The sequence below is a fragment of the Sphaerodactylus townsendi genome, linkage group LG15, assembly GCF_021028975.2.
Source record: "Sphaerodactylus townsendi isolate TG3544 linkage group LG15, MPM_Stown_v2.3, whole genome shotgun sequence".
In the NCBI taxonomy this organism is placed as follows: Eukaryota; Metazoa; Chordata; class Lepidosauria; order Squamata; family Sphaerodactylidae; genus Sphaerodactylus; species Sphaerodactylus townsendi.
Genome location: NC_059439.1, coordinates 22927404 through 22954363, shown reverse-complemented (window position 1 = coordinate 22954363; position 26960 = coordinate 22927404). Strand labels below are relative to the sequence as shown.

General features: G+C 39.9%; 6 protein-coding genes across 6 annotated transcripts; all 6 read left to right on the top strand.

Annotated features, from left to right (window-relative positions):
• Positions 1 to 319: 319 nt before the first annotated feature.
• LOC125444138 (olfactory receptor 2AP1-like) lies at positions 320 to 1285 on the top strand. Its single transcript, XM_048516576.1, has one exon. The coding sequence runs from the start codon at positions 320 to 322 to the stop codon at positions 1283 to 1285; it is 966 nt and encodes a 321-aa protein (XP_048372533.1).
• A 3732-nt stretch (positions 1286 to 5017) lies between these two features.
• LOC125444137 (olfactory receptor 2AP1-like) lies at positions 5018 to 5983 on the top strand. Its single transcript, XM_048516575.1, has one exon. It carries the CDS (start codon positions 5018 to 5020, stop codon positions 5981 to 5983), a length of 966 nt encoding a protein of 321 aa, XP_048372532.1.
• A 2621-nt stretch (positions 5984 to 8604) lies between these two features.
• On the top strand, positions 8605 to 10579 carry LOC125444136 (olfactory receptor 6N1-like). The gene is made up of 2 exons (XM_048516574.1): positions 8605 to 8672; positions 9523 to 10579. Exon 2 carries the CDS (start codon positions 9524 to 9526, stop codon positions 10577 to 10579), a length of 1056 nt encoding a protein of 351 aa, XP_048372531.1. The 5' UTR covers positions 8605 to 8672; position 9523.
• A 4026-nt stretch (positions 10580 to 14605) lies between these two features.
• On the top strand, positions 14606 to 15553 carry LOC125444135 (olfactory receptor 11L1-like). Its single transcript, XM_048516573.1, has one exon. The coding sequence runs from the start codon at positions 14699 to 14701 to the stop codon at positions 15551 to 15553; it is 855 nt and encodes a 284-aa protein (XP_048372530.1). The 5' UTR covers positions 14606 to 14698.
• A 4284-nt stretch (positions 15554 to 19837) lies between these two features.
• LOC125444134 (olfactory receptor 6C74-like) lies at positions 19838 to 20809 on the top strand. The gene has a single exon (XM_048516572.1). The coding sequence runs from the start codon at positions 19838 to 19840 to the stop codon at positions 20807 to 20809; it is 972 nt and encodes a 323-aa protein (XP_048372529.1).
• A 3349-nt stretch (positions 20810 to 24158) lies between these two features.
• On the top strand, positions 24159 to 25101 carry LOC125444133 (olfactory receptor 10A7-like). The gene is given in 2 exon segments (XM_048516570.1): positions 24159 to 24823; positions 24825 to 25101. Coding segments are annotated over 2 exon segments (942 nt in total).
• The last annotated feature ends 1859 nt before the right edge of the window (positions 25102 to 26960 follow it).

Below are 26960 nucleotides of genomic sequence, written 5' to 3'. Positions count from 1 at the left end.
TTGAGGGAGGAGAGATTTTTTGTTATTATTTTCCTTGTTTTTCGCACACATGCTCCAGTCTTTCTTTCTCACATGCATGGACAACATAAACAGTCTTTCATAGTTCCCATTTCTCATTCAGCATTCTTCTCCAGCTTTGCCTTAGTTTACAAAGGATATTTAGACAGTGTTTGAGCAATTTGTTTGCATGCAGTTATGTGAGAATCTTTGCATGTCCCTCAAAAGGTCTTTATTGGGATTTTGTTTGAAAAAGAATGGAAAGAGAGGGGGTTAATTCCTAAGCTTTTCCAGTACTTAGTATATGATTTGTCATTTACAGATGCAGGGAGAGGAAAACTCAGAGGAACAAAACAGAACAGCCATCACCAGCTTCATCATCCTGGGGTTTGGGAATGTTGAAGACTTGAATGTTCTTCTGTTCTTATTATTTCTAGCTATCTATTTGGTGACTCTGTTGGGAAATCTTCTCATTGTTGTCCTGGTGATGGCTGAACAGCACCTTCATACACCAATGTATTTCTTTCTGGCAAATCTATCCTTTTTGGAATCGTGCTACACTTCAACAATATTACCACGAATGCTGGCCAGTTTTGTCACAGGGGACAAAACCATCTCTCTTTCGGGCTGCATCCTGCAGATGCATTTCTTTTCTGTTCTGGCAGCTGCAGAATGTTACCTCTTGGCAGCCATGTCATACGACCGCTACGTTGCCATCTGTAAACCTTTGCACTATACCACACTTATGAATGAGAAAGTGTGTGTCCTGCTTGTTGCTTTATCATGGATGGTTGGGTTGCTGCTTATAACCATCTTAACGTATTTGTTGTCACAACTTAAGTTTTGCAACCAATATACAATCAACCATTTCTTCTGTGATTTTACCCCTATTGTTCAACTTTCCTGCAGTGACACTCAGCCTGCAGAAATCGCAGTTTTTATAACATCTTCTATTGGGATTCTGCCTACATTTCTCATAACTGTGACATCCTATGCTTTTATTATTACAGCAATCTTGAAAATCCCCTCCAGCACTGGAAGGCAAAAAGCATTTTCCACCTGCTCTTCCCATCTAACTGTGGTTTCCATTTTTTATGGATCCTTAATGGCGGTCTATGTTTTTCCAACAACTGGGAAGTTCCAGGATCTCAACAAGGTCTTCTCTTTTTTGTACACAGTTCTAACTCCGATGGCCAATCCTTTCATTTACAGCCTCAGAAACAAAGAAGTCAGGAACAGTCTTAGAAAAAACATTGTCTCAGTTATAGGGTTTTGCTGGAATGCATAAATGTGTGATTGATAGAATGATTTATTTAATTGTTCTTTCTGTTTATAAACATCTACCCTGATGTCATCAAATTTCAGATTGTTATTATTCTTTCACTCTTCGTGATGCATGGGGATAAATGTAGAATTCAGTTGTGAGCTTTGCATGCACAAAGACCTAGATTTAATCATTATCTATTCCAGTTAGAGACCCATTTTCAGACTTCTTAGCTTCCAAAACAACTAATTGAAAACCAAAAAAAGGAAAAATGACACATTTCCAGAATTGCCAGGCAAAACAAAGTTTATTCATGCACTTCAAATGCTGAAATAATGGGCTAGTGTGACCTCTATCTGTGGGTTCTGTGGGGCAGAACCTGGAATGAGTTTGCCACAACAAAATTTTAAAAACAAAATGGTTTACTTTCTTAACACATAACATATAACATCAACATTTAACATCACATTTCAAGGTCCTGTTCAGGTTGCATTTTCAAGTCCTTATATTTACAGTCTACTGATACTGCCAAGTCCAATTCTTCTTTGCAAGTGGGTTGGCTCCTGAAGACTCCAAGGGCTTGATGAACAGGATTCAACATGATGAAGGTTTCCAGGAGAACTCTCACCCATTACAACCACAAAAGAAACCCTTAACAAGGTGTTAAGGGCTTATACAACCAAGGTCCGTGTCTGGTAGCCTTGTCTCCTCCAACTACATGAGGTCTGCTGCAGCCTCTTGCTGCTTTGAGTCTCCACCCCTTATTGGGTCAACCCATTCTGAGCATGGGGGTTACACAAGCACAATGCCAATCAATAAAATGTACATAGTGTTTTAAAGTACCCTTTCCTCCAATAACCACTATGAAACAATTTGCCTACACTCTCTTCAACCACATGCAGTCTTTTTTTTCAGTTCAGAACTATTAAAAACTGCCAGATCTTCCTTCACAAACCTCAAAATCCATCTCTTTTAAATTCCATAAGGAGATCAATGTTGAAAAGAAGGAGGAGGAGGAGGAGGAAGAGGAGGATTTATATCCCCCTTTCTCTCCTGTAAGGAGACTCAAAGGGGCTCACAAACTTCTTTCCCTTCCCCCCTCACAACAAATACCCTGTGAGATAGGTGGGGCTGAGAGAGCTCCAAAGAACTGTGATTAGCCCAAACTGGCATGTGTTGGAATGTACAAGCTAATCTAGTTCGCCAGATAAGCCTCCACAACTCAAGTGGCAGAGCGAGGTTCTCCAGATTAGAGTGCACCTGCTCTTAACCACTACCCCATGCTGGAACATTGTGGCTCTGCAGAACTTTCTAAACCTTGTCAGGAAATATGCACCATGCATCTCCTTTGGTAAACTATTTCATAATGTTGGGGCCACTATGAAGAAAGTTGTAGTTTCCACAGAAGACAATCAGTGACCATGTGGGAAAATGTTGCTTCAGTGATACATGGTAAAGCTTAGGTAAGCACCTTACAGCATCTTTTTGGAGGATAAAGGGATAATACTCAGACTGGAATCCTGGGGCCTTGGAGCCTTCATAGACCTGGGACAGGAACCCCATGAGGGAAGCCATTATCCTTGACCCATAGATTTCACAGCTAGGAAGATAAGAAATGGCACAACTCCCTTTAATGCTAAAGAAGCTTGCAAGGATGAACATGTGCCATACTCACTTGCAACCCATGCCCTTGATTCCTGTATGTGTTGCCCTGATTCTAAACATAAAACAGTATATGGGATGCCATGGGGGACACCGAAGATCTAGTATAGGAAGTTAGATTGAATCCGTTCTATAATTGGCTTCCAGGCATGGATCCAAAGTGGGACAATGTACAGAAGGTGCTGCACTCCCTTTGCATTAAATACTTTCAGCACTGCCGGGATGAACTTCAATATCTCTATGGGTGGACCAAGTTAGCTTATGATGAAAAACTACCCCTAGATATTTCAAAAGTTTTACTTGTTCCATGTCGGCTCATTGGATGGACCACCTCACAGGTCGAAAGATTTTAGAAAATTCCATAACCTTAGACTTAGTGGGGTTAATGCATAACCTGTTAACTGAACAATAATCGTTGCAATGGAGTAGCAGGTTTTTGAGACCAACCTAGGGCGAGACAGCAGGACTGCATCATCAGCACAGAGAAGGGTTGGAACAGGGACACCATTCAGGTAAGGGCAGTGTGAGTTAATACTGTTCAAGGTGGAAGCAAACTCATGCAAAAAAAAGATTGAACAGCACAGGTGCCAACACACAGCCCTGTTTGACACCACTTGAAACTGGTATTGGGCCTAATGGATTGCTGCTCACTTGACAAGAAGGGTTTCTGTAGAGAAACATGATTAGAGAGAGAAGCCTGGGTTCCATGTCAAGCTTCTTTAATTTCTGCCATAGCAGATCTCTATCTACAGAGTCAAAGGCCTCCTTAAGATCTATAAAAGATCTATAAAAAGGCTAGTTTTTCCTTTAAGCAGGTATTTGGAAATAAGTGTTTTCAAGACCAAACAATGATCCAAGTGGTCTTTCCCTTCATGAAGTTGATCTGTTCTCTACCAATGGGCTTTTTTATTGAGATCCAGGTGAGAAGCTGATTAAGTAAAGATTTGGCATACAATTTGCCTGAAACAGACAAAAGACTAATTGGTCTATAGTTGGAAGGTAAATTACAGTCCCCCTTTTTGAATAAAGGAATAATAATGGCATTAGTCCATATTGAAGGAACTAGACCTGAGTTGTTCACCATCTGAAAAAAGTGGCTAACAGAGGGGACCACAAGTTAGAGAAAAAATTATAAAGTTCAGCCAGCACACCATCTGTTTCAATGTAGAAATTGATAAAAAACAGATATAGATATAAGGAAATGGAGTCAGTCATGACTATCTCTATCTGCACACTGAAATGGAATGGTCTAAAAAAGATTTAGGACTTCTAGTGTGAGATTTGCGTCTCCATGTCATAAATATAAGTTTTTTAAAGAGAATTATTTCCCCTAGTTCAAGGATACAGTTTTAAGAAGTGGAAAGACAGAGAGAAATATAGTGTCTATTAATTCTGAATGTCTGAGGTTTACCTCTGTTCTATATTACCCATGATCCCTTGGGATAGATTTTTTCTTACAGACAAATGCACTTGGGTGAACGATTGCTATTGTGCTCTATTTCTGGGCATGCTTTTCCTATTGAGATTAAAAGGCTGATGAAATTGAGCTGTGTTTTTGTCTCTCTGTAAACACACATAAATACTAATGGAAGCACCCAGCAGTTAACATAATTTCATACTACTAGAAGGACCTCATAAACAGGTAAACCGGAGAGATGACATTTGGTCTTCTGAAAGTTTGTGAATATTAGTCGATGCTTCATGTTTGTTCTTGTTCTTTTCTCTCCCCCTTAACTACTATGACTTGATTGCTTTTCATTCTCAAAATGATTTGCTGTCTCCAATTTATTTCCAGGGAGGAATTTTTTTTATTATCCTTGTTTTTCACATACATGCTCCAGTTTTTCTGGACAACATGAACAGTCTTTCATAGTTCCCATTTCACTTTCAGCATTCTTCTCCATCTTTGCTTTAATTTACAAAGGATATTTAGGCAGTATTTGAGCAATCTGTTTGCATGCAGTTATGTGAGAATCTTTGCATGTCCCTCAAAAGGTCTTTATTGCGATAGGCATTTGTATGAAAAAGAATGGAAAGAGAGGGGGTTAATTCCTAAAATTTTCCAGTACTTAGTATGTTATTTGTCATTTACAGATGCAGGGAGAGGAAAACTCAGAGGGGCAAAACAGAACAGCCGTCACCAGCTTCATCCTCCAGGGCTTTGGGAATGTTGAAGACTTGAATGTTCTTCTTTTCTTATTATTTCTAGCTATCTACCTGGTGACTCTGTCAGGCAATGTTCTCATTGTTGTCCTGGTGATGGCTGAACAGCACCTTCATACACCAATGTATTTCTTTCTGGCAAATCTATCCTTTTTGGAATCGTGCTACACTTCAACAATATTACCAAGAATGCTGGCCAGTTTTGTCACAGGGGACAAAACCATTTCTGTTTTGGGCTGCATCCTGCAGATGCATTTCTTTTCTACTCTGGGAGCTGCAGAATGTTACCTCTTGGCAGCCATGTCATATGATCGCTATGTTGCCATATGTAAACCTTTGCATTATGCTACACTTATGAATGAGAAAGTGTGTGTCCTGCTTGTTGCTTTATCATGGATGGTTGGGCTGCTGCTTATAACTATCTTAACATGTTTGTTGTCACAACTTAAATTTTGCAACCAATATATAATCAACTGTTTCTTCTGTGATTTCACCCCCATTGTTCAGCTTTCCTGCAGCGACACTCAGGTTGTTGAAATCGCAGGTTTAGTAACATCTTCTATAGGGATTCTGCCTACATTTCTCATAACTGTGACATCCTATGCTTTTATTATCACAGCAATTTTGAAAATCCCCTCCAGCACTGGAAGGCAAAAGGCATTTTCCACCTGCTCTTCCCATCTCACTGTGGTTTCCATTTTTTATGGATCCTTAATGGTGGTCTATGTCTTTCCAACAACTGAGAAGTTCAAGGATCTCAACAAGGTCTTCTCTTTTTTGTACACAGTTCTAACTCCGATGGCCAATCCTTTCATATACAGCCTAAGAAACAAAGAAGTCAGGAACAGTCTTAGAAAAAGCATTATATCAGTTATGGGGTTTTTCTGGCCTACATAGATGTGTGATTGATAGAATGATGCATTTAATTGTTCCTTTATCTCTGCTTATAAAAAATCTATTCTGGTGTCATCAAATTTTAACAGAGATCGGTTGTCAATTAAACCGGGGAGATGATGACAAGACCACAGGTGGCTAAAATTGTGTTGGGAATCTGACCGGAGACTAGTTAGATCCCGTACTCAGGCCTATCAAGTGCAGTGAGAACAGCAAAGCAAGCTTACTTTTCCATGATCATTGCATCCTCTAGCAGCTGTGCAACAGAACTGCTCCTGGTGGTGAACGGCTTGCTATTTTCCAATCAGAGGGTTGGAGCTAGAACATCCTGGAAGTCTGCTGTGATTCTATGCTAGGCACTTTCTGGATAAAGGTGCCCAGATCCACACAGGATTGGATTTTCCATGGAGGCATTCAGAGAACCATCTGGACAGATTGTGATGGATCAGTTTCAGTTCCTGTGGTCTGAGGACCTGTCTGAACAGGTAGCTTGCAGAGATGCAACCTACCACTTGCCTCCTGGATCCTTGCCCATCTCAGCTGATTAGATTGAGCCAGGGTGGACTTGACCAAAAAGCATTTGTGGCAGAGGCCTAGCACAGGAAACCCTCTGAAGTGTCAGCTTACTGAAATAACCAGTGATGTAGATCCATCATAGGCAGCAAAATCCAAAGGGGGTGACTGTAGAGCGGTGGTTGGGGATGCAACTGAAGGACTGCCTTCTAAAAGGCAATCAGCAGTGCTGGTACTGGGACAGTGAAACTCTCACTGAGACAGTGAAACTCCTTTCTTTCCTGGGATAACCATAAAGGGATTTGACTTGTGCCCCCCTTTTTGGTGGCCAACATCTATTGCTGCTGTAGGAGGGTGTTCCCAATCTGAAACTCCTTTGGGAATGCTCCAGGAATGCCTCTAGAACACCCCTGGATTGCCTCATTCATACCAGTATCACCTCCTGTGGCACAGAAATGGCAGGATGAAAACTTCCAGGTTGTGGAGCCACAGAGCTCTGGGGTATCCTGCTATCAAGCTAAGTCCCTCTGTGCCAGCACCCATACCACTTTGCAGAGTTCTGGTGGCATGAGCACCAGCACAACCCTTCCACCGCTTCCAATGCAGCTTCATCCTGCCCACTTTTGGGTTGCACAGATAATGAATTGATTATTTAAATAAATAATAAAGCAAGTTGAACTCATGTTTGGTTGTCTTGTCATCATTTGGGGAGGTTGACAAGGAAAAAAAACATTTTCAGGGTTAAAAAGTTGCTCAACCCAATGTTGCAAAAACACAAAATGGTTGTGTATGAAAAAAAAAGTTAGCAATAAACAGCCAAAATGGGTTACATCAGGATTTGAAAATGTTTTCTCAATAACACAACACAGGAAAAGTATGTGTGTGTGTGTGGGGGGGGGGACAGCTATTAAAAGAGAAAATTAAGAAACACTTACACAATTTTTACAAAATTAGTCACTAATGTACTGTGTGGTTTCCGGGCTGTATGGCCGTGTTCTACCAACATTCTTCCTGACGTTTTGCCCGCATCTGTGGCTGGCATGTTCAGAGGATCTGATAGTAGGAATGGAAAGCAAGTGAAGTATATATACTGTGAGGTCAAAAGGTGAGGCCCTCTGAATAGAATAGCCTGGTATGTGAGTCACAAAGAAGTCTGTAGCCTGGGAGTAACAATGAAGATAGCAAGGTCAATAGGTGAATGGATCTGAATAGAAGTATCCTGGTCTTTGTTTCCTTTGATTGATATTGTCTATCGTGGTCCTGCCCTTACTGTAGCAGAACAATATTGTCGATAGCAGAACTATATTGTCTATAGTTGTCCTGTCCTTACTGTAGCAGAACAAAAGAAAGCCTTCGACAATCACTGATGTAGTCCAAATTGCAATGCATGATCACCTCCCCTTCATGGAAATAAAGGCATCCAGAAATAACAATAACATCTAACCATCTGCTTCTGATGCATGCAATTATTCTGGTTTCTGGATTAGCTGCCATGTAAATCTAGCCTTTTGAGAACTTTCAAGATTTTGGTTTGTGGACACCCCTCCCTCCACAATTATTTGGCAATGGATAATAGCCAGTCAGATTTTCTGCTGGAGAAAGTTGGAGGAGGGGTGCCTCTGACCATCAAAAAGTCTAAGCTAATGTTCACTGGACCTGTGTGTTCAAAAGTCTCCTGATAGGGGCTACAGTGTGGAGAGGAACTGGGCTAGTTTCTGCAAAAAGTTCTGACCAGATCCAACTGATTGTGTATTCTCATCTGAGGCACATTTTCCCTTCTCATCTTGTGACTATTCTTATATTCTGTTTTAGTCAATAATTTCTTCTAGACGACTGATCTAAAGCCACTATTCCCTCATGATTTTGATGTTGTTTTCTCCATACTGACTTCCAACTGAGATTTTAATAGTGATTATGAGTCCTTGTTTATATAACCTCTGCATTCAGCAATGGAAGACTCATCATTAGACCCAGCAAAATGTTCACTTATCAGGGCTTCAGGAATCCTCCAAGTGGTTATTGTAAAGCCTTATGTGCAGGACTGACAACAATGTAATGGTTTCTTTGTAATGCATGTTGCTGATCTGTTGTGTGTGGAGGATTTGAAAAAAAACATTTTGTTGGTTCAATTATTATCAGAATTGCAGTCTTCCAACTTACAGGGTGTTCTAGCTCTAAGGTAAGGACTCCTAAAAATCTTTATAAGTAAAGAGACAGTTGAGCCATAATTCAAAAACATCAAAATATTGAGTTCTTGTAATGCTGATACAGATTTGATTTGATTTCAATGTCAGTACAATTTGTAGAAATAGAAAATATGGAATAGCAAAGCCATTCCAGTCTCCTTAGTAAAATCTGGAGCCTAGTTATTATTAGCTATTATTACAACACAAGTATACGAAAGAGCTGGCTTTAGTTTCACCAGGATTTGTTAGCAAACCACCCATGCACATAGAGAAAGCCACTGCCTGGTTTAAATGATTAAGTGAGAAATCTAATTGCTGACCAGAGCTCTATGTTTATCTTTCCTACTTCCTTACACACATCCAGGATTCTTTGATCCTCTCACCTTAAACATTATGAAAGATTTAAGGCTGTTGTATTAATGCAATGAATTCTGAACTCCAGCATATATTCTGGGGGAAAAAAAGGTGTAAGACTCCTGTTTAGACAGGCTCATTTTCTAAAAAAAACAAACAGACCCCAAAACCAAATCACAGCATTCATTTAAGGCATCTGATGTCACACTGCTATACCAGACTGTCGGTGAGTGTCGCATAGTGGAATGGTTCTAGTTGGAAAATATATGGCCCCTTCCGCACACACAAAATAATGCCTTTTCAAACCACTTTCACCACAGTTTGCAAGTGGAGTTTGCCATTCTGCACAGCTTCAAAGAGCACTGAAAGCAGTTTGAAAGTGCATTATTATTATTATGTGCGGAATGAGCCAAAATGTATGTATCCTTGTGATTAAAACATCATACAATGCTGTAGTCGAAATGTGGTGTGATTTTCTCCTGGTTCTAGGATGCACCTGACAAACCCAGAAGGAAGAAACCAGTCAGCCCCTGAGGCATTTATTCTCCTGGACTTCAACACTGAGGATCCACAGATTTTACTTTTTATCCTTTTTTTAGCGGTTTATCTTGTAACAATGGCAGGCAACATCCTCATCATTATTTTAGTCGCCTTTGACCCACACCTTCACACACCCATGTACTTCTTCTTGGGGAACCTTTCCTGTTTGGAGACCTGCTACAGTTCAACTATCCTGCCCAGGATGCTGTTTGCTTTTCTGAGTGAGGAAAGAACCATATCTGTTGGCGCATGCCTGGCCCAATTGTATTTGTTTGGATTTTTTGCAGCCACTGAATGTTACTTCCTAGCAGTCATGTCTTATGATCGCTATTTAGCCATTTGCAAGCCATTGCATTATGTGTTGCTCATGAATGGCAGAACGTGCATTCTGCTGATTGCTGTGTCCTGGATAGGTGGATCTCTGGGTATCAGCATCCTAATATTCTTGGTGTCTCGGTTGACTTTTTGTGGGCCCAATAAAATCAACCATTTCTTCTGCGATTTCACCCCAGTGGTAATGCTCTCTTGCACTGATACTCATTTGGTTGAAATGACATCCTTCATCATCTCCTCTATTGGTACTCTGCCTCCCCTTCTGATCACCCTCGCCTCTTATGTGTGCATCATCAATAGCATTTTACAAATCCCATGCGCTACAGGGAAACAAAAAGCCTTCTCCACTTGCTCCTCACACCTCACAGTGGTGTCTTGCTTCTATGGCTCTCTGATGATTGTCTACGTCTTACCGGATAGCAGTTCATTGAGTGAGATGAAGAAATTGTTCTCTCTCTTCTACACTCTTCTCACCCCTCTGCTGAATCCGCTCATATACAGTTTGAGGAATAAAGAGGTAAAGGAAGCAGTGAGGAATAGCTTCAGAAAGTTTCACAGACTCAAAATCCAAAAGACAAGGAGCTTTGAAACTGACTGTTTTAAGACGGTTGATTATGAATACGCTTGCTTGAAATATATCGTTTTAATGTGTCATGGGAGCAGGACCCTTTAAAATTGTCTTCCTTACTAATAGTATTGCGGATTTGTTTACTGTGTTTGTATTCTGTCCCTTGATTATCTATTGTATCTATCTTTTGATCATTCAATGTGGAGTCATGATTTGTCCCATGAAAAGACAAATATCTCCCTCAGTCCATTGTATGTAAAAATCCATGCAGAAGAATGTGGATTGATGAAAATTGGCCATTAGAATAATAATAATAATAATAAAAGTTTGGATTTATATCCCATTTTTCTCAACTGTATGGAGTCTCAAAGTGGCTTGCAAACACCTACTTTCCTCTCCTCACAATGACACCTTGCGAGGTATGTGGGACTGAGAAAGTTCAGACGGACCTTCATGTGGAGGAGTGGAGAATCAACCTGGTTCTCCAGATTAGAATCTACCGCTCCTAACAACTGTACCAGGCTGGCACAACAAAAAGTCTTACTGTAGCAGAACAAAAGTTAAGGTTAGTTGTCATCTTGTCACTCAGCATGATAGTTGAATTTTCAGAAGTGTCAGCAACAATAACAGACAGTAAATCAAGAGGCGCCCCAATATCTTCAGAGCTGCCTACCTGGAAAAATTTTTATAAATTGATTAAATAGATTAATGATTGTGTTGTACAGTTGTTTTTTAAGAGCAGCAAGATTCAGCAGATTAGCACAGGACAGTCACACCCGTTAGATCATTACATGTCCCCTGAGTGGGTTATTTGAAAACATCAGAATGACTTCTACTGCCACAAAAGTATCTTTCCCTAAAAAAACTAATTTCAGCTGAACTACATAATAAGCGCATGCGAAAGTGAAAAGCAATTTCCTTATCCCATTTACAAAACTGACCAGGGAGGAACTCACATAAATGCAAGAATAAAAAAAATGAAAAATTAATTCATATTGTTACATTTATGAGATGATGTAACAAAATAATATTTTTGTTATATCTACCACCTTACAGAGCTCGTGTATCTAATCTGGAGGAACCGGGTTTGATTCCCAGCTCTGCCACCTGAGCTGTGGAGGCTTATGTGGGGAATTCAGATTAGCCTGTACACTCCCACACACGCCAGCTGGGTGACCTTGGGCTAGTCACAGTTCTTTGGAGCTCTCTCAGCCCCACCCACCTCACGGGGTGTTTGTTGTGAGGGGGCAAGGGCAAGGAGATTGTAAGCCCCTTTGAGTCTCCTGCAGGAGAGAAAGGGGGGATAAAAATCCAAACTCTTCTTCTTATTATTTATTCTTCTTGCTTATTTATTTAGCTTTATGATCTGCCCTTTCCCCTATTATGTCAGGACAGCACACACAGTATCAATTAACAATAAAAACAATACAAACATCATGAAAATCAATAAAATATTTGGCATGCAAATATTCCATTGAAGGGAAGGGTAATTAAATTCCTTACAATGTCACTTGCATCAGAATTAAAGGAAGGAAGGAAGGAAGGAAGGAAGGAAGGAAGGAAGGAAGGAAGGAAGGAAGGAAGGAAGGAAGGAAGGAAGGAAGGAAGGAAGGAAGGAAGGAAGGAAGGAAGGAAGGAAGGAAGGAAGGAAGGAAGGAAGGAAGATTTAGCTTCAGTCATCTCTGCTATAACTATTTCAACATAGACTGGGGAGGGGGGAGTTAACCTATTTATTATTGCTTGATTCTTTTATGGTTCATGGATGGTAATGCTTAAAAGGAAACTAAGATTTTATGGCCTGTCCCAACATATGCTTCTCTCCCTGAGTTATGAATGGACCAAAAAATTGGTCAAATCAAGGATGCAGGAGGTGGAATGATAACAAGATCTAAATAAAGTATAAATAAATAGGATTAAAAATCCACTGTTTGATGTCACTTGTTTAAATAGGTTAAATAGGTTCCTCTTCATTATAAATAATTTGGAATGTAGGAGAGTATTCATGTTACTGTGATTCAATGTTCTCCCTTCAGCATGGATAGAGAGCAAATATAAGAAGCTCCCATTTCAGGAATGTACGTGTATCTGTCAGGATGGAAACACGTGTATCTGTCAGGACAGAAACACATGTTTTCTATTCTTATGTTGTTGGTCATGCTTGTCCCTAATCCCACTGTCTATAATTACTTTATCTTTTGTTCCACAATCTTTGTTTGAATCCCACTACAGCCATTAATTTCCCTTATGCTTTAACTATTACTTTTAACTACAGTCTCATTGATATTTTCATGGGAATTCGTTAGATTTACCTGTTTTTAAAACCTATTGCACTGCAATCAGCAATGACATACACAAGATCCATAGATATAGCCAGATGTTTGCTGTGCCACAAGACTACCACCCATGCCTCAAGAAATGTCCAGATGGAAATTTTGATATAGTATGTCCTGGACTGCCAGTGACATCATGACTTCTTTCTAAATTATATTGGAGAACATTTTTGATTTGGACACCCAAAGCAATAATTTGGTTTGTACAATCATTTTGACAACTGCAATCATAAAATGTACAGATTGTTCCAGACTGTAAGGTAAGAAGACCTTCATAACCAAGGACCCACAATTTGCAGAAACAAAAATATTTAATATGCTAATATAGGTTTTATTTCAATGCAATTCAAATTCTGTATCAAGGAATTGGACTGGTCCAATGGCAGTGGTATTTATAATTAATTGATCATGTTGAGTTACAGGTTTCCTTGTTCTATAAAGAGTCTGACAATACTTAACAGCACAAAAAAAGAGGATTCTAGGCCAAATACAGATCCCAGATTTTACTTTAGAGTTATACAACGCAGATGGTTTCTTCTCCAGGGTTTGCCAGCACACCACTGGAGGAGAGAGAGAAAGTCACTGTCAGGGCTTCATTGATAAAATACAAAAAGGAATTGTTGACCAGGGGTTGGTTTTTATCATCCTTACTCTCTTTCTTATACACACCCAGATTTCTTTGTTCATCTCATCTTTAATGTCATGAAACATTCCATCTGAATTGATACCTCACCCAGACATGGAGTGTTCTGTCCAGTGAGACTACGTCCTCAGGGTCCTGAGAGCTAGCATGGTGAAGTGGTTAAGAGCAGGTGGACTGTAATCTGGAGAACCAGGTTTGATTCCACATTCCTCAACATGAGCAGTGGACTATTTTCTGGTGAACTAGATTTGTTTCCCCACTCCTGCATTCTTGCTGGGTGACCTTGGGCTAGTCATGGTTCCTTCCAAACTTTGTCAGCCCCACCAACCTCCAGAGGTGTCTGTGGTGGGGAGAGAAAGGGAGGCAGTTTGTAAACCTCCTTGAGTCTCTTTACAGAAGAAAAAAGCAGAGTATGAATCCAAATTTTCTTGTTCTTCTTGTTGTTGCTGTTCTTGTTGTTCTTTTTTGATACAATTCATAGGGCTTGTAAAACCAAGCTGCTCCACTGGGCTTATGGTTGAGGCAGATAGAGCTTTTTTACTGTGAAAAGGCCTCCCCGTGTGCCACTTTTTGTGGTTCCTATTTTATGAACTGAGATTTAGTTTTTGGTATTTTAATATTAGACTGTTTAGTCACCATCTATGCATTACATTATTTTTAATGTATGTTTTTTTACCTTTAATGTTGAAAGCCACCCAGAGCTTATAGAGGTTTTTTTGGAGAAGAAGAGTTTTGAATTTATATCACCGCTTTCTCTCCTGTAGGAGACTCAAAGGGGCTTACAATCTCCTTGCCCTTCCCCCCTCACAACAAACACCCTGTGAGGTAGGTGGGGCCGAGAGAGCTCCGAGAAGCTGTGACTAGCCCAAGGTCACCCAGCTGGCGTGTGTGGGAGTGTACAGGCTAATCTGAATTCCCCAGAGAAGCCTCCACAGCACAGGCGGCAGAGCGGAGAATCAAACCCGGTTCCTCCAGATTAGATACACAAGCTCTTAACCTCCTACGCCACTGCTGCTCTACATAGACTAAATAAAGACTTTTGAATCTCAGCAAAAGTTCTGAGAAAAACAATCTATATAATACTCTAGTCTAAATATGATTTGATTTTTCTCTGCTGGTTCTTAGATGCACCTGACAAACTTAGAAGGAAGAAACCATTCAGCTCCTGAGGCATTTGTACTCTTGGACTTCAACACTGAGGATCCACAGATTTTACTTTTTATACTGTTTCTCGCTGTTTACCTTGTAACAATGGTGGGGAACATCCTCATTGTTATTCTAGTCACCTTTGACCCCCACCTTCACACACCCATGTACTTCTTCTTGGGGAACCTTTCCTGTCTGGAGACCTGCTATAGCTCAGCTATCCTGCCAAGAATGCTGGCTAGTTTTCTGAGTGGGGACAGAACTATATCGGTTAGCGCATGCCTTGCACAATTGTATTTATTTGGGGTTCTTGCAGGCACAGAATGTTATTTTCTAGCAGTAATGTCTTATGATCGTTACTTAGCCATTTGCAAACCACTGCATTATGTGTTGCTCATGAACGGCAGAATGTGCATCCTGCTGATTGCTGTGTCCTGGATATGTGGATCTCTGGGTATCAGTGTCCTAATATTCTTGGTGTCTCGGCTGACTTTTTGTGGACCCAATGAAATCAACCATTTCTTCTGTGATTTCACACCATTAGTAATGCTCTCTTGTGATGATACTAATTTGGTTGAAGCTATAGCATTCACAGTTTCCTTTATATGCACTCTGCCCCCACTTTTGATCACCCTCACCTCTTATGTGTGCATCATCCATAGCATTTTAAGAATCCCATCCACTATAGGGAAACAAAAAGCCTTCTCCACTTGCTCCTCACACCTCACTGTGGTGTCTTGCTTCTATGGCTCTCTGATGATTGTCTATGTCTTACCAGACATCAGCTCTCTGAGTGAGGTAAAGAAATTGTTCTCTGTGTTCTACACACTTCTTACTCCTCTGCTGAATCCACTCATATACAGCTTGAGGAATAAAGAGGTAAAGGAAGCAGTGAGGAAAAGCTTTGGGAAACTTCAGAAACTTAAAATCCAGAAGAGAAGGAGGAAAAGGAAGCTTTGAGAACAGTGGCGTCACAATTGGAATACTTTATAATGGCTAATTATGAATGCTCTCACTTGAACTGCATTATGTTCATATCTTCATCGTGGAGGCAGGGCCCTTGAAAACAGTCTTCCTTACTAGTAACATGCTGGCCTGCTTGCATTCTTATTGATTGTTTATTCTTTAAGCAGTCATTGTGTGGATATGATTTTCCAGAAATAAGCCAGGTACCTCCTTTTGTTCATTGTTTGAAAGAATCTGTAGCTCTTGAAAATGTACTAGGATATATTTTTAAGCAGCAATATTTCATAATGGAGAGTTAGGAATTTACCCACTGGAAGTATGGACTCTTGGGAAATTTTGTTGATTCAAGGAAAGAAGAATATTTAAGAATCTAAAAACAGACAAGCTTAGAAGAAAAAATGGGGGATTTTTGATACTCTAACCTTGCAAATGTTTATTAATAGTTGAAGATATTTTCTTGTTACAGGGTTGGTAATGAGATTAGCAAACTAGCAGAGGCAATGGGGGCAGTAGGCGGAATATAGTCAGAACTGGATTAGCAAAGTAGCAGAGTAACAAATTGCGTACTCTTCATTATACCACTATTTTGATTATATCACCACTTTTCTTGCCAATCATGAACATTTTCCTGAAATCTATGAGTTCATGTAAGGTTCAACTATCATTGAACATTGCATAAGATTTTTCTTTAATATTTGACAGTTAATGGAACGGAGATTAACCTGAGTTAAATTTGGCCTTCCTATCTTGCTTTCAAAAATATGAGAACATACCAGATATATTCTCAGCTGCACATATTTATCTCATACATAGTTGTGAACCAGTGCTTTATATAGATTATAATCACATGATTAAGAAAGAAGAGTTTTAGAATAAGATAATAATATTATTATTATTTTTTCTTTAAAAATGCATTACCATGGTAAGCAAAACAGATTTCTCTGGATGGAAGTCAGATTAGATGAGATTTCTGGATGTATGATCTGTCCTGATATGAAAATCCCTATGAACAGTTTTAATACAATAACTTACTTTAAATTGACTTACTTTAAATTGTAGTTACTCTAGTATGTTCAAGAGATGTTAAGAAATTTGGATACTCTAATGCTTGTTTTTTACAATCACTATTGGGTTGATTCTCAGGTGCTTGTATTTTCTATCATCTTGCCTAATAAAGAGAACTTTTTCCCCCAATAAATAATAAAATCTCTGAAAAGTTCCTGTTTGGTTTGCTAGTCTTAGTTCTACGAACAGAGGTCACAATTATCTAATTTTTGTACTGTTTTACTTTTACTTTACTTCAGATTTATACCCTACCCTATCCTGGTAAGCTGAGCTCAGGACAGCAAACAACAACATCATAGCACAGTACACCATGAACAATAAAACCACCTGATCACAATGCATTTCAGTACAAAAACCTGTATTATACATAGTTGTGAACCAATCTATCAAATGTAAAGGTCAACAGGCAGTCTTCATTATATAGATCCTGGAGATATCTGCCTCTAAATGTTTTAAATAGATACATTTTAAAGCATTGTTTAGTCCAGACTATCTAATTGGATACAGAAATACAACATGCTTTAACATCGTGATAGGTATTGGGGGCAATTGGTTGAAAAATTCACAACTAAATATTATTGAAAACTATCTACACATCTGCCTCCTATGGTTTGGGAACTTTCCTTGCCCACTTATCTTGTCTGGGAAAAGAGGAGGACAAAAGCAATTGGGTGAGTATTTTGAGAAATCTAAGTTCCTCATCCACTGAAAGATCCAGAACAAGCACCCATTATAGGCTTACTCTTTCCCCAGAATGTCATGCCCACCAGTCCATCCCTGTGTCCCAAGATGGAGCACAGACTAGTCACTTTGAGACTGAGTAGGAATCTGGGCGCGCTTTCAGATCAACCATTTTATTTTTTGCTTGCTTCACTTTGCTACTTTGTGGGATGGGCAATATTCATGTAAATAAGCCTGGTGGGGACCAATAGTGCCCGAGTAAGGTTGGGTGGAACACTGTAAACCTTTGACCAGGTTAGGAGTGTTTGGAGGCCACCCTAAGGCAATTTATGATGAAAGAAGTTAATCAAACTGGGCTCATGAGGCAGGGTGAAGAGATGACCTCCTTGGGGCAGTGACTCCATCAGTCTGAATGACTAGAAAACATCTGTATTATACATATGTGTGAAAAAGAGGTAGAGTCTGTTAGTTTCCCATGACAGACTCCCTTGGGAAATAAATGTCTTCTGTAGTCAACAATTGTCCTGAGGGACTTCATTTTGCCTTCTGTTCAACAGTTGTCCTTCGAGAATAAAAACATGATGCAACTGTGTTGAATTAGTGCAAGTTCTGGGATATATGTATACCGTGAAAGGAGTCTTTGCTTGGTATTCTTTTCTCTTAGAAAATAGCTCTCAGCAGGTAAGTCAGAGAGGTTTCACATGACTTTCTAACAAATGATTACAAAGAAAACACATCTTTAGCAGTGCCCACACTTAGATTTTGGGTTCACATGCCTAAACCAGGAATTGCATAATTGTGCTCAGTCAGTTCTGGGGTGGCTCAGATTAGCAGGCGTTTTTTACTGAGAAAATCAACAATTTCGCTTAGATAGGTTGCCTACCTGAGCTTTGAAAAGCACAAGTACCACACACAAGCTTTGAAAAGCACAAGTACTCTTACTTTGCTTCTTTCTCCTCCCACAAAAGTGTCTGTTTTCCATACAATATATGCCTATTGGTATATGTCTTGCCATACGAGAGATAGTATGGTGTAGTGGTTGAGTGGTGGGCTCTAATTTGGAGAACTGGGTTTGATTCCCCACTCCTCCACATAGGTGGTGGACTCTAATCTGGAGAAACAGATTGGATTCCTCATCTCCACATGCAGCTTGTGGGATGACATTGGGCTAGTCTCACTTCCCTCAGAACTCTCGTAGTCTCACCTACCTTACAAGGTGCATAGTATGGTGGGGTAGGGGGAAGGAAGGTCATTGTAAGCTACTTTGAGACTCCTTTCAGTAGAGAAAAGTGGAGTATAAAAGCAAACTGTTCTTTCATTTTAAAAATTGTGCCCCATATCATCTCAGTTTCACAAATAGTTTCACAACAAATTAATTTACTTACAATCTACATTCCACACCTGTGTCCAAAAGATGAATATACTGGCAAAACCACCCCTACTGCTATGTTCTCCTGTGATAGTTTCACTCATTACAGTGAAATCTGCTGAAAATACCATTCTGTGACAGGTAAAATTGGCACCTGCCAGTTCTCATGCATTCTTTGTGGTGGTTCCTACATTATGAATTAGCCTGCCTGAGGCTATTAGGAAGGCCCCTATATTTGTATCATTAACAAAATGTGTAAAACGGAATTGTTCAGGAATTTGTTCATGTCGAGGAGTGGACCTGTAGGCTGTGATCTAACGGATCAGTTTGGGAGGTAGCTCTGGTAATATTTGCTTTTTCTTCCCATTCTTTTATCCTCTAGTACAGGGGTAGGGAACCTGAGGCTCTCCAGATGTTCAGGAACTACAATTCCCATCAGCCTCTGTCAGCATGGCCAATTAGCAGCCATGCTGGTAAGAGGCTTGATGAGAATGCTGTAATTCGAACTATTTGAGATCTGTTCCCAAATTCTGCTCTAGTAACTCATGATATATTTTTCAGTTCTTCACTTCCAGTTCTTCTATTCTCTATTGTATGGACTTCATCCAGTTTTTCTGTCCTCTATAGTATGTGCTTTTTCTTCCAGTTCTTCTATCCTCTTAATAGTATGTGATTTTTCTTTCAGTTCTTCCATCCTGGTCCCATTGCATTATGTTGTTTTTTACTAGTAATCTGTTCAAATGTTGTTATACTATGTAGTCCGCTTACTGATTGAGTGAATAGTTTTGTTTTACAAGGAACTGTTGCAGTTAAGATTCTATTACTGCCACCATTCAAAATTGATCACATTTTGTAACGGGGGTATTGATTGTCTGAATACTTCTATCATACTTTTAATAAGCCTTGATTCCCAGTGAGAAAGGCAGACTATATATTAAAATACATACCTACATACCTACATACATACATACAGACAGACAGACAGACAGACAGACAGACAGACAGACAGACAGACAGACAGACAGACAGACAGACAGACAGACAGACAGACAGACAGACAGACAGACAGACAGACAGACAGACAGACAGACATTTGCATGGCGGGGAAATTCTAATGGTCACTACTAATATTTTCCTTTTCTCATGTACTTTGTCACTTATAGATGCAGCCTATGAAGAATTCAGAGTGGCGTAACAGAACATCCATCACTGAGTTTGTCCTGTTGGGTTTCGGCAATGTTGAACATTTGAATATTTTTCTCTTTCTGTTATTTCTAGTAATCTACCTTGTGACTGTATCTGGTAATCTCCTCATTATAGCACTGGTTGTGGTTGAACAGAACCTCCATATTCCTATGTACTTCTTTCTGGCAAATCTGTCATTTGTGGAGATCTGCTATACCACATCTATATTGCCCAGAATGCTGTCTAGTTTTCTTACAGGGGACAAAACCATTTCTCTTTGGGGCTGCATTCTACAGATGCATGTCTTTGGCACAATGGCAGCTACGGAATGTTACCTCTTAGCCTCCATGTCCTACGATCGCTACTTAGCCATTTGTAGACCGCTGAATTATACTACACTGATGAATGATGGAATGTGTATCCTACTCGTTGTGGTATCTTGGATAATTGGCTCAGCACTTATAGTTGTCTCAACATATTTATTGACACAACTTGACTTCTGCAGCCAAAATATAATTGACCACTTCATTTGTGATTTCACACCTGTTGTAAGACTCTCTTGCACTGACACCCAGATTATTGAAACTGCATCTCTCATAACATCATCCATAGGAGTTCTGCCTACATTCCTTATAACTGTGACATCTTATGGTTTTATCATCATCACAGTCCTGAAAATTCCATCCGTCACCGGACGACAAAAAGCATTTTCCACCTGCTCTTCACACCTCATTGTTGTTTCAATTTTCTATGGATCTTTACTGGTTATGTATGTCTTGCCAACCGGTGAAAAGTTCAAAGAACTGAAGAAGATCTTCTCCTTTTTGTATACAGTCCTAACTCCCATGAGCAATCCCTTCATCTATACCCTAAGAAACAAAGACGTACGGGTTACTCTTAGAAAAATGTTATGCCAATTTTGGGGGTTTGTGAGGAAACCTCAACACTGATTAATGTGCTGTAGATGCCAGGACTGTCGTTAATGTGACTTTATCTATTACCAAGCATGAGGGAAGGAAGGAATCCAGTGAGGTTAAGGGACAAGATTTCCACTCCCCCCTTCATAGTTCATGTATTGTGGGATGGGTTTGGTAGAGGGTACAGAATTTTCCATCAATTTTCTGTTTGTTTAGCAAATCCCAAGATTGCTCTAAAGGATATTCTGGAAGATCAGATGACTTTCAGGCTCAAAATTGAAGGGAGGGTCTCAATAGGTTGCATTGGGAGGACAATTGGAAAGATCTCATTGCACAAGCACCACAATAATTGGATCCATGTCCAGTGGTGGGATCCAAATAATTTAACAACTGGTTCCGGTGGTGGGATTCAAATAATTCAACAATTAACAACCAGTTTTGCTGAAGTGGTGCAAACCTGCTGAATCCCACCACTGTCCATGTCTATGTATATTCCACTGACAATGGTAAATACATGGTGAATAAAACCACGCCTCATAATAATTGTATTTTTTTCTTTCACACAGTCAGCCTGAACACCTTTCTTAAATAAAGTTACCCATTATATGTTATCAGCATCATGCCAGACTCATGTTCTGGAACCCAACCAAGTCACGCCATCTTTGCACAGTTCAAAACATAGATTGCATATATGAAATTTAAGCTTTGGACAATGCCAAGCCACTGTCAGGTTTTTATTATTATTATTTTAACCCGCCCCCCTTTTGCCTTTCCAAGTGGTCATGGGCAATGATGTGTCAGGACAGGGAATACCCCACTCTGTTGTGGGGTTTGGCAGACCTATGAGCATGTACTGAGAATAATTCTCGGCCGTGCATAGTAAATAAATAAAATATGTATACAAGAGAGATGCAGCACTGAGCATTTTATTTGCATATCACAAAGTTTACAATTTAATAGAAGATATCTTCATTTCATTATTTGAGATTTTTTCTATAATGTCCCACATGCGTATCGTTTGATTATACAAATGTTTGCTGCTTATAGAGTCATGGGAGGGAAGAAGGTGTCATCTAGTGTAATTCTGGGCAGGCCAAACAAAATGTCCCTTGACACAAGTCACCACAGGGTATAGTTAAAAAAGAAGCAAACGTTTAAAATTCAGCAGAAGATAAATCAGCTCAAAACTGATGCCGAACAACCATTTCCATTCTATATTCACATCCTCGAAATTAGCACACCAAAATGGAAATTACAGTGACCCGGAACACAGAACGCATGAGAGCTGTGTAACAGTCAATGTATTGGGACACAGCTGCAAAAAGGCGAAGATGCATTTGGGCTGTTACGTTATCTCTGAGATGGCAGTAGTTCAGTCGGTTCACATTGGCTGGGAATCTTTAAATGATATCACAAATGCCTAAAGGTGAATCAGACAGAAATTGAACCTACCTACCTACCTGCCTGCCTACCTGCCTACCTGCCTACCTACCTGCCTACCTACCTGCCTGCCTGCCTGCCTACCTGCCTACCTACCTACCTACCTACCTACCTACCTACATTCAGAGTATGAAAAGCAGGGCTGGCTTCTCTTGGTAAGTAATGAGATGAGTGGTAATGAATGAGAGTATTTTTCAAACAGATAACAAGGTTGAAAGAACAAAAACTTTAACTGCCTAAACAGTTATAATAAGGAGGGGTATTCTAAAGATTATTTCCTCATTCTTGCTATGATGGAAAAGATCTCAGTTAACAGAGATATGTTCTTATTAGAATCATTTTGCCTTTTCATGTAAACTGGCCATGTTTTGAGTATACGTTAGCAGTTTCAAATCATGTATCTTTGTGTGCCTTGCAGCAATGAAACAATAGGGGTGTGTTTTTTTGGCTAGGCTCCAGATGTAGTAGCAGATTCTGCATAACAGTTTGCTGCTAAAGGCACATGAAATGGGATTTCCTCGTTGCTGAAAGAGGAAGTGTGAGCATGTGTAGACTTCCATGCACTTATCCTGCTTAGTTGGAGAATTGCCGCATAAGGCTGATTCGCTGCATGCAGAATAATGCACTTTCAAGCTGCCTTTCAAGGGCTCTTTGAAGCTGTCTTGAGGAATGGCAAAAACAGTTGTGAAAGCAGCTTGAAAGTGCATTATTCTGCGTGTGCGGAATGAGCCAAAGTTATATTTTATCTGCCATGTTCTACCCCATGCATTGGGGAACGGCATTTGAAGGGGTACATTTTGGGCTGTTATAGCAGGAGTGGGAAGTGAGAAAGACACTCTCTATGGCTCATTCCGCACACGCAAAATAATGCACTTTCAAGCTGCTTTCACAACTGTTTTTGCCAAATTTCCGCCACAACTTCAAAGTTAGCCCTGAAAGCAGCTTGCTGAAAGATGCATTATTCCCATAGCGTGCATTAGGGAATCGGCCTATGTGGTTCAAAATATTTCTTTCCTCAGAACTCTCCTGGTAGTCTCAAGCTGATGACTTAGTCTACCAGAGTTAAGCCTGAATAAGCCTACAGATTTCAGAGAAGTCAACCATACAACTCCGTGTTGGATGGAGGTCCACAAACCTGATCCACCTAACCACTTGTAAAGCAGATCTCATGGGAGGAATTCGCCAATGCCTTACTCCTTTCTTCCTCTTCTTTTTTGCCAGTGATAAAAGAACCTGCTTCTGAGGGGGCAGTGAACTCTAGAGGAAAGAGTGCGTCAGCAAGGAATTCAACCAGATTGGGGAAAATGCAGTGAGAATATTGAAACAACACAAATCACCCAAACATATTAGTTTCACTAATGCTTGGATAACTTAACAGCTCACACAGAGAAGGAAAAGGAATTTCCCCTTTGCAATTGCACTCCAACATATTGTACCTCACACTCTTTTAAAGGCTATTTGACCCTCTGAGACAGTGCAGGGAGCAGCAGTGGATCAGGCTCATGGACAATTTCCCCTGCCATGGCCAAAGGTAGAGGAGAATGGAGTAGCAAGAGAGGTTGCCCAGGAAGTAGTGATGAGGTTGTTGGAAGGCTGTGACCACCATTAAGTTTACACACAAAAGATCCTAATGGAAAGCAGAACCTGGTGACAGCAAATGATCTTATCCCTTGTGCCTCTGTTGGGTTCTTCTACCCATCCAGAAACTGTGCATTTGCGTGGTCCTGCATCCCCAGTGCTTCATCACCCCTTCCTGATATCCTCTGGTAAGAAAATCATGCCTCTATGTCCTTCAGCAACATTCAATAATGGGCTGAGGGCTGCAGAAGGAACAGGAAAGCAGCAAAGACCTCTTCTTCTGGTCCTCTCAGTCACTTGGATGTAGTTATTAAACTCCCATTAATATAATTTTGCTGCCTTTAACTGTTATCATTCCCTCTAGATGGAATACCTGATGTCATGGAATGGAACACTGGTTACTGAATTTATACTCCTAGGATTCTCGGACATGCCTGAAATTCAGGGGTTTCTATTTGCTTCGTTCCTGATGGTCTACCTGGTGACCCTTGCTACCAATTCCTTACTCTTGATCACTGTGTCAGCTGATCGTAGCCTGCACACACCCATGTATTTCTTCCTGGGAAATCTTTCCTTCCTTGAGATCATGTACACTTCCAATATAGTCCCCCGTATGCTCACCAGCTTGATCTTGGAGGAGAAGTCCATCTCTTTTAGTGACTGCATGACCCAGTTTTATTTCTTTGGATCACTGGGTGGTACCGAATGTCTGCTGTTATCAGTGATGTCTTACGATCGTTATCTTGCCATATGCAATCCACTCCACTATGCAACCATTATGAAGAGCAGTGCGTGTGTTTGGCTTGCTGCTGGTTCTTGGATCAGTGGTTTTCTGATCACCTTAATCACTGTGCTTCTCATGATTAGCTTAACCTTTTGCGGCCCCAATGAAATTGATCATTTCTTTTGTGATTTCTCTCCGCTCTTGAAGCTCGCTTGCTCTGATACTTACCTGTTTGAAAAGACTTCTTTCATCCTTTCCTCCAGTCTAACAGTGGTCCCATTTCTACTCACCGTAGTATCGTATATTTATACTGTCAGCTGTTCTGAAACATTCTTCTGGCACAGGATCTAAAAAAGCCATCTCTACTTGCTCCACTCATCTCATAGTAGTTACTACATTTTATGGGACACTGATTTCAATGTATGTGGTTCCTGCTGCTAAACGGTCTATAGATATGAGCAAAATATCCTCTGTGTTCTACACTATTGTGACCCCAATGATAAATCCCCTGATTTACAGCCTACGAAACAGAGAAGTGTGTAGTGCCTTGAAAAGGCTTGTCAGTACTAAAGTCATATTTTGAAAGTAGCAGCAAATGGATACTAGCAATCAGTGTAAATTATTTGATTTCTTAGGGGTGTGAGCATACTAGTAATTTCAGTGTATGCAACTTACTAACCAAAACTTTCAATCACTTTCAAATTTTAAGTCTCCTGTAGCATATTTTATCCTGAGCAAGCTGTTTTGTTTTTGGCATTTTTCAGTCGTTTCTAAACTTGTGGTCCTGTTGTAGAAATTTAGTGGATTTTTTTTTAAAAGTTATTTTTCTGAATACCTGAGAAGTCCCTTGAGTATGCAGAAACCATTATTTTGTCAGTGGATTATTTTGTTTCACTGAGGCCCCTTCCGCAAATGCAGAATAATGGACTTTCAATTCATTTTCACAAATTGCAAGTGGATTTTACTATTCCGCACAGTAAAATCCAGCTGCAAAGTGGATTGAAAGTGCATTATTCTGCGTGTGTAGAAAGGGCCTGACCTACTCAATGGCATTAGCCAGTATATTGGTGGCATGATGTATAGGAGTAAATATGACATTTTGTAGTTACCACCCATCTCTCTCTCCAGGATACTCCAAGTTCTCATAGGTCTGGGCTTACAGTTTCTTCTTTCTACTCTCACTTTTTTTCTTTTAACAAGCTCTTCCTGTTCAGAATCCCATTCTGTCCCATTGGGAGCCTTTCAAGTCCTCTATAGGACTTTGTGTTTATTACGTTCTTTTTCTTTCAGTTAATTTACAAAGTCATTTTTCCCCTGAGTAGCTAGGAGCTAAGGTTCCCAGCAGGGCCTTGAGAAATTTATGGAGATTTGGGGGTAATAGTCTTGAAAAGGGGTCTGCCCACTCCCCCAGCCCTTTAAAATTAAAGAACCCAGTCTGGAATTCCAGGGTTTCCTTGTGTCGTGGGCAGTTGCATAATGATAAGTTGTCTTGGACACAAACTTTTGAGTGACAGGTTATATTTTTTTTAAAAAAACCTGAGTATTGTACACTTGGCAGTTGACAAAGATAATTAGAAACTGACAGATGGGAACTAATCTATTTTTTTTTGCATTTCTATGTTTTGTTCAGATTTGTAAAAATCATTTAAAATATAAATAGAATAGAATAGAATCTTTATTGGCCAAGTGTGATTGGACACACAAGGAATTTGTCTCCGGTGCATATGCTCTCAGTGTACATAAAAAAGAAAAAATACATTTGTCAAGAATCATAAGGTACAGCATAATGATTGTCATATAGGTCCTAGTAAGCAATCAGGAAAACAATCAATAGTAATAAAACATAAAATGTAAAATCATAAAATAAAATGGGAAATGTCAGCACAGGCTATAGTCAATACAGCTCATAGTGGGAGGAGATGAGGTAATAGGAATGATAGAAAAAAAAAGTAGTGCACAGTAATTATATAATAAATATATAATAAATAGTTTGGCATTATCAAAGGGAATTTATTTGTTTAACAGAGTGATGGCGTGAGGAAAAAACTGTTCTCTTATGTCTAGTTGTTGTCTTGGTGTGCAGTGCCTCTGTAGCTTGACGTTTAGAGGGTAAGAGTTGGAAACAGTTTATGTCCAGGATGCTTGAGGGGTCAGTAAATATTTTTCACAGCCCTTTTTTTTTTTGACCGATTACTGCAGTATACAGGTCCTCAATGGAAGGCAGGTTAATAGCAATTGTTTTTCTGCAGTTCTGATTATTCTCTCTGGGGAGTCATGTAAGGATCTTGTTGGGTTTGCAGAACCAAACCAGTACAATTATAGAGGTGCAGATAACTTAGACTCAATGATTCCTCTGTAGAACTGTATCAGCAGCTCTCCTTGGGCAGTTTGAGCTTCCTGAGTTGGTACATGAGAAAGAACATTCTTTTGTTGTGCTTTTTA

Excerpts from the sequence above, each read along its gene's own strand:
- LOC125444138 (XM_048516576.1), top strand. The coding sequence starts at position 320 with ATGCAGGGAGAGGAAAACTCAGAGGAACAAAACAGAACAGCCATCACC.
- LOC125444137 (XM_048516575.1), top strand. The coding sequence starts at position 5,018 with ATGCAGGGAGAGGAAAACTCAGAGGGGCAAAACAGAACAGCCGTCACC.
- LOC125444136 (XM_048516574.1), top strand. The coding sequence starts at position 9,524 with ATGCACCTGACAAACCCAGAAGGAAGAAACCAGTCAGCCCCTGAGGCA.
- LOC125444135 (XM_048516573.1), top strand. The coding sequence starts at position 14,699 with ATGGTGGGGAACATCCTCATTGTTATTCTAGTCACCTTTGACCCCCAC.
- LOC125444134 (XM_048516572.1), top strand. The coding sequence starts at position 19,838 with ATGCAGCCTATGAAGAATTCAGAGTGGCGTAACAGAACATCCATCACT.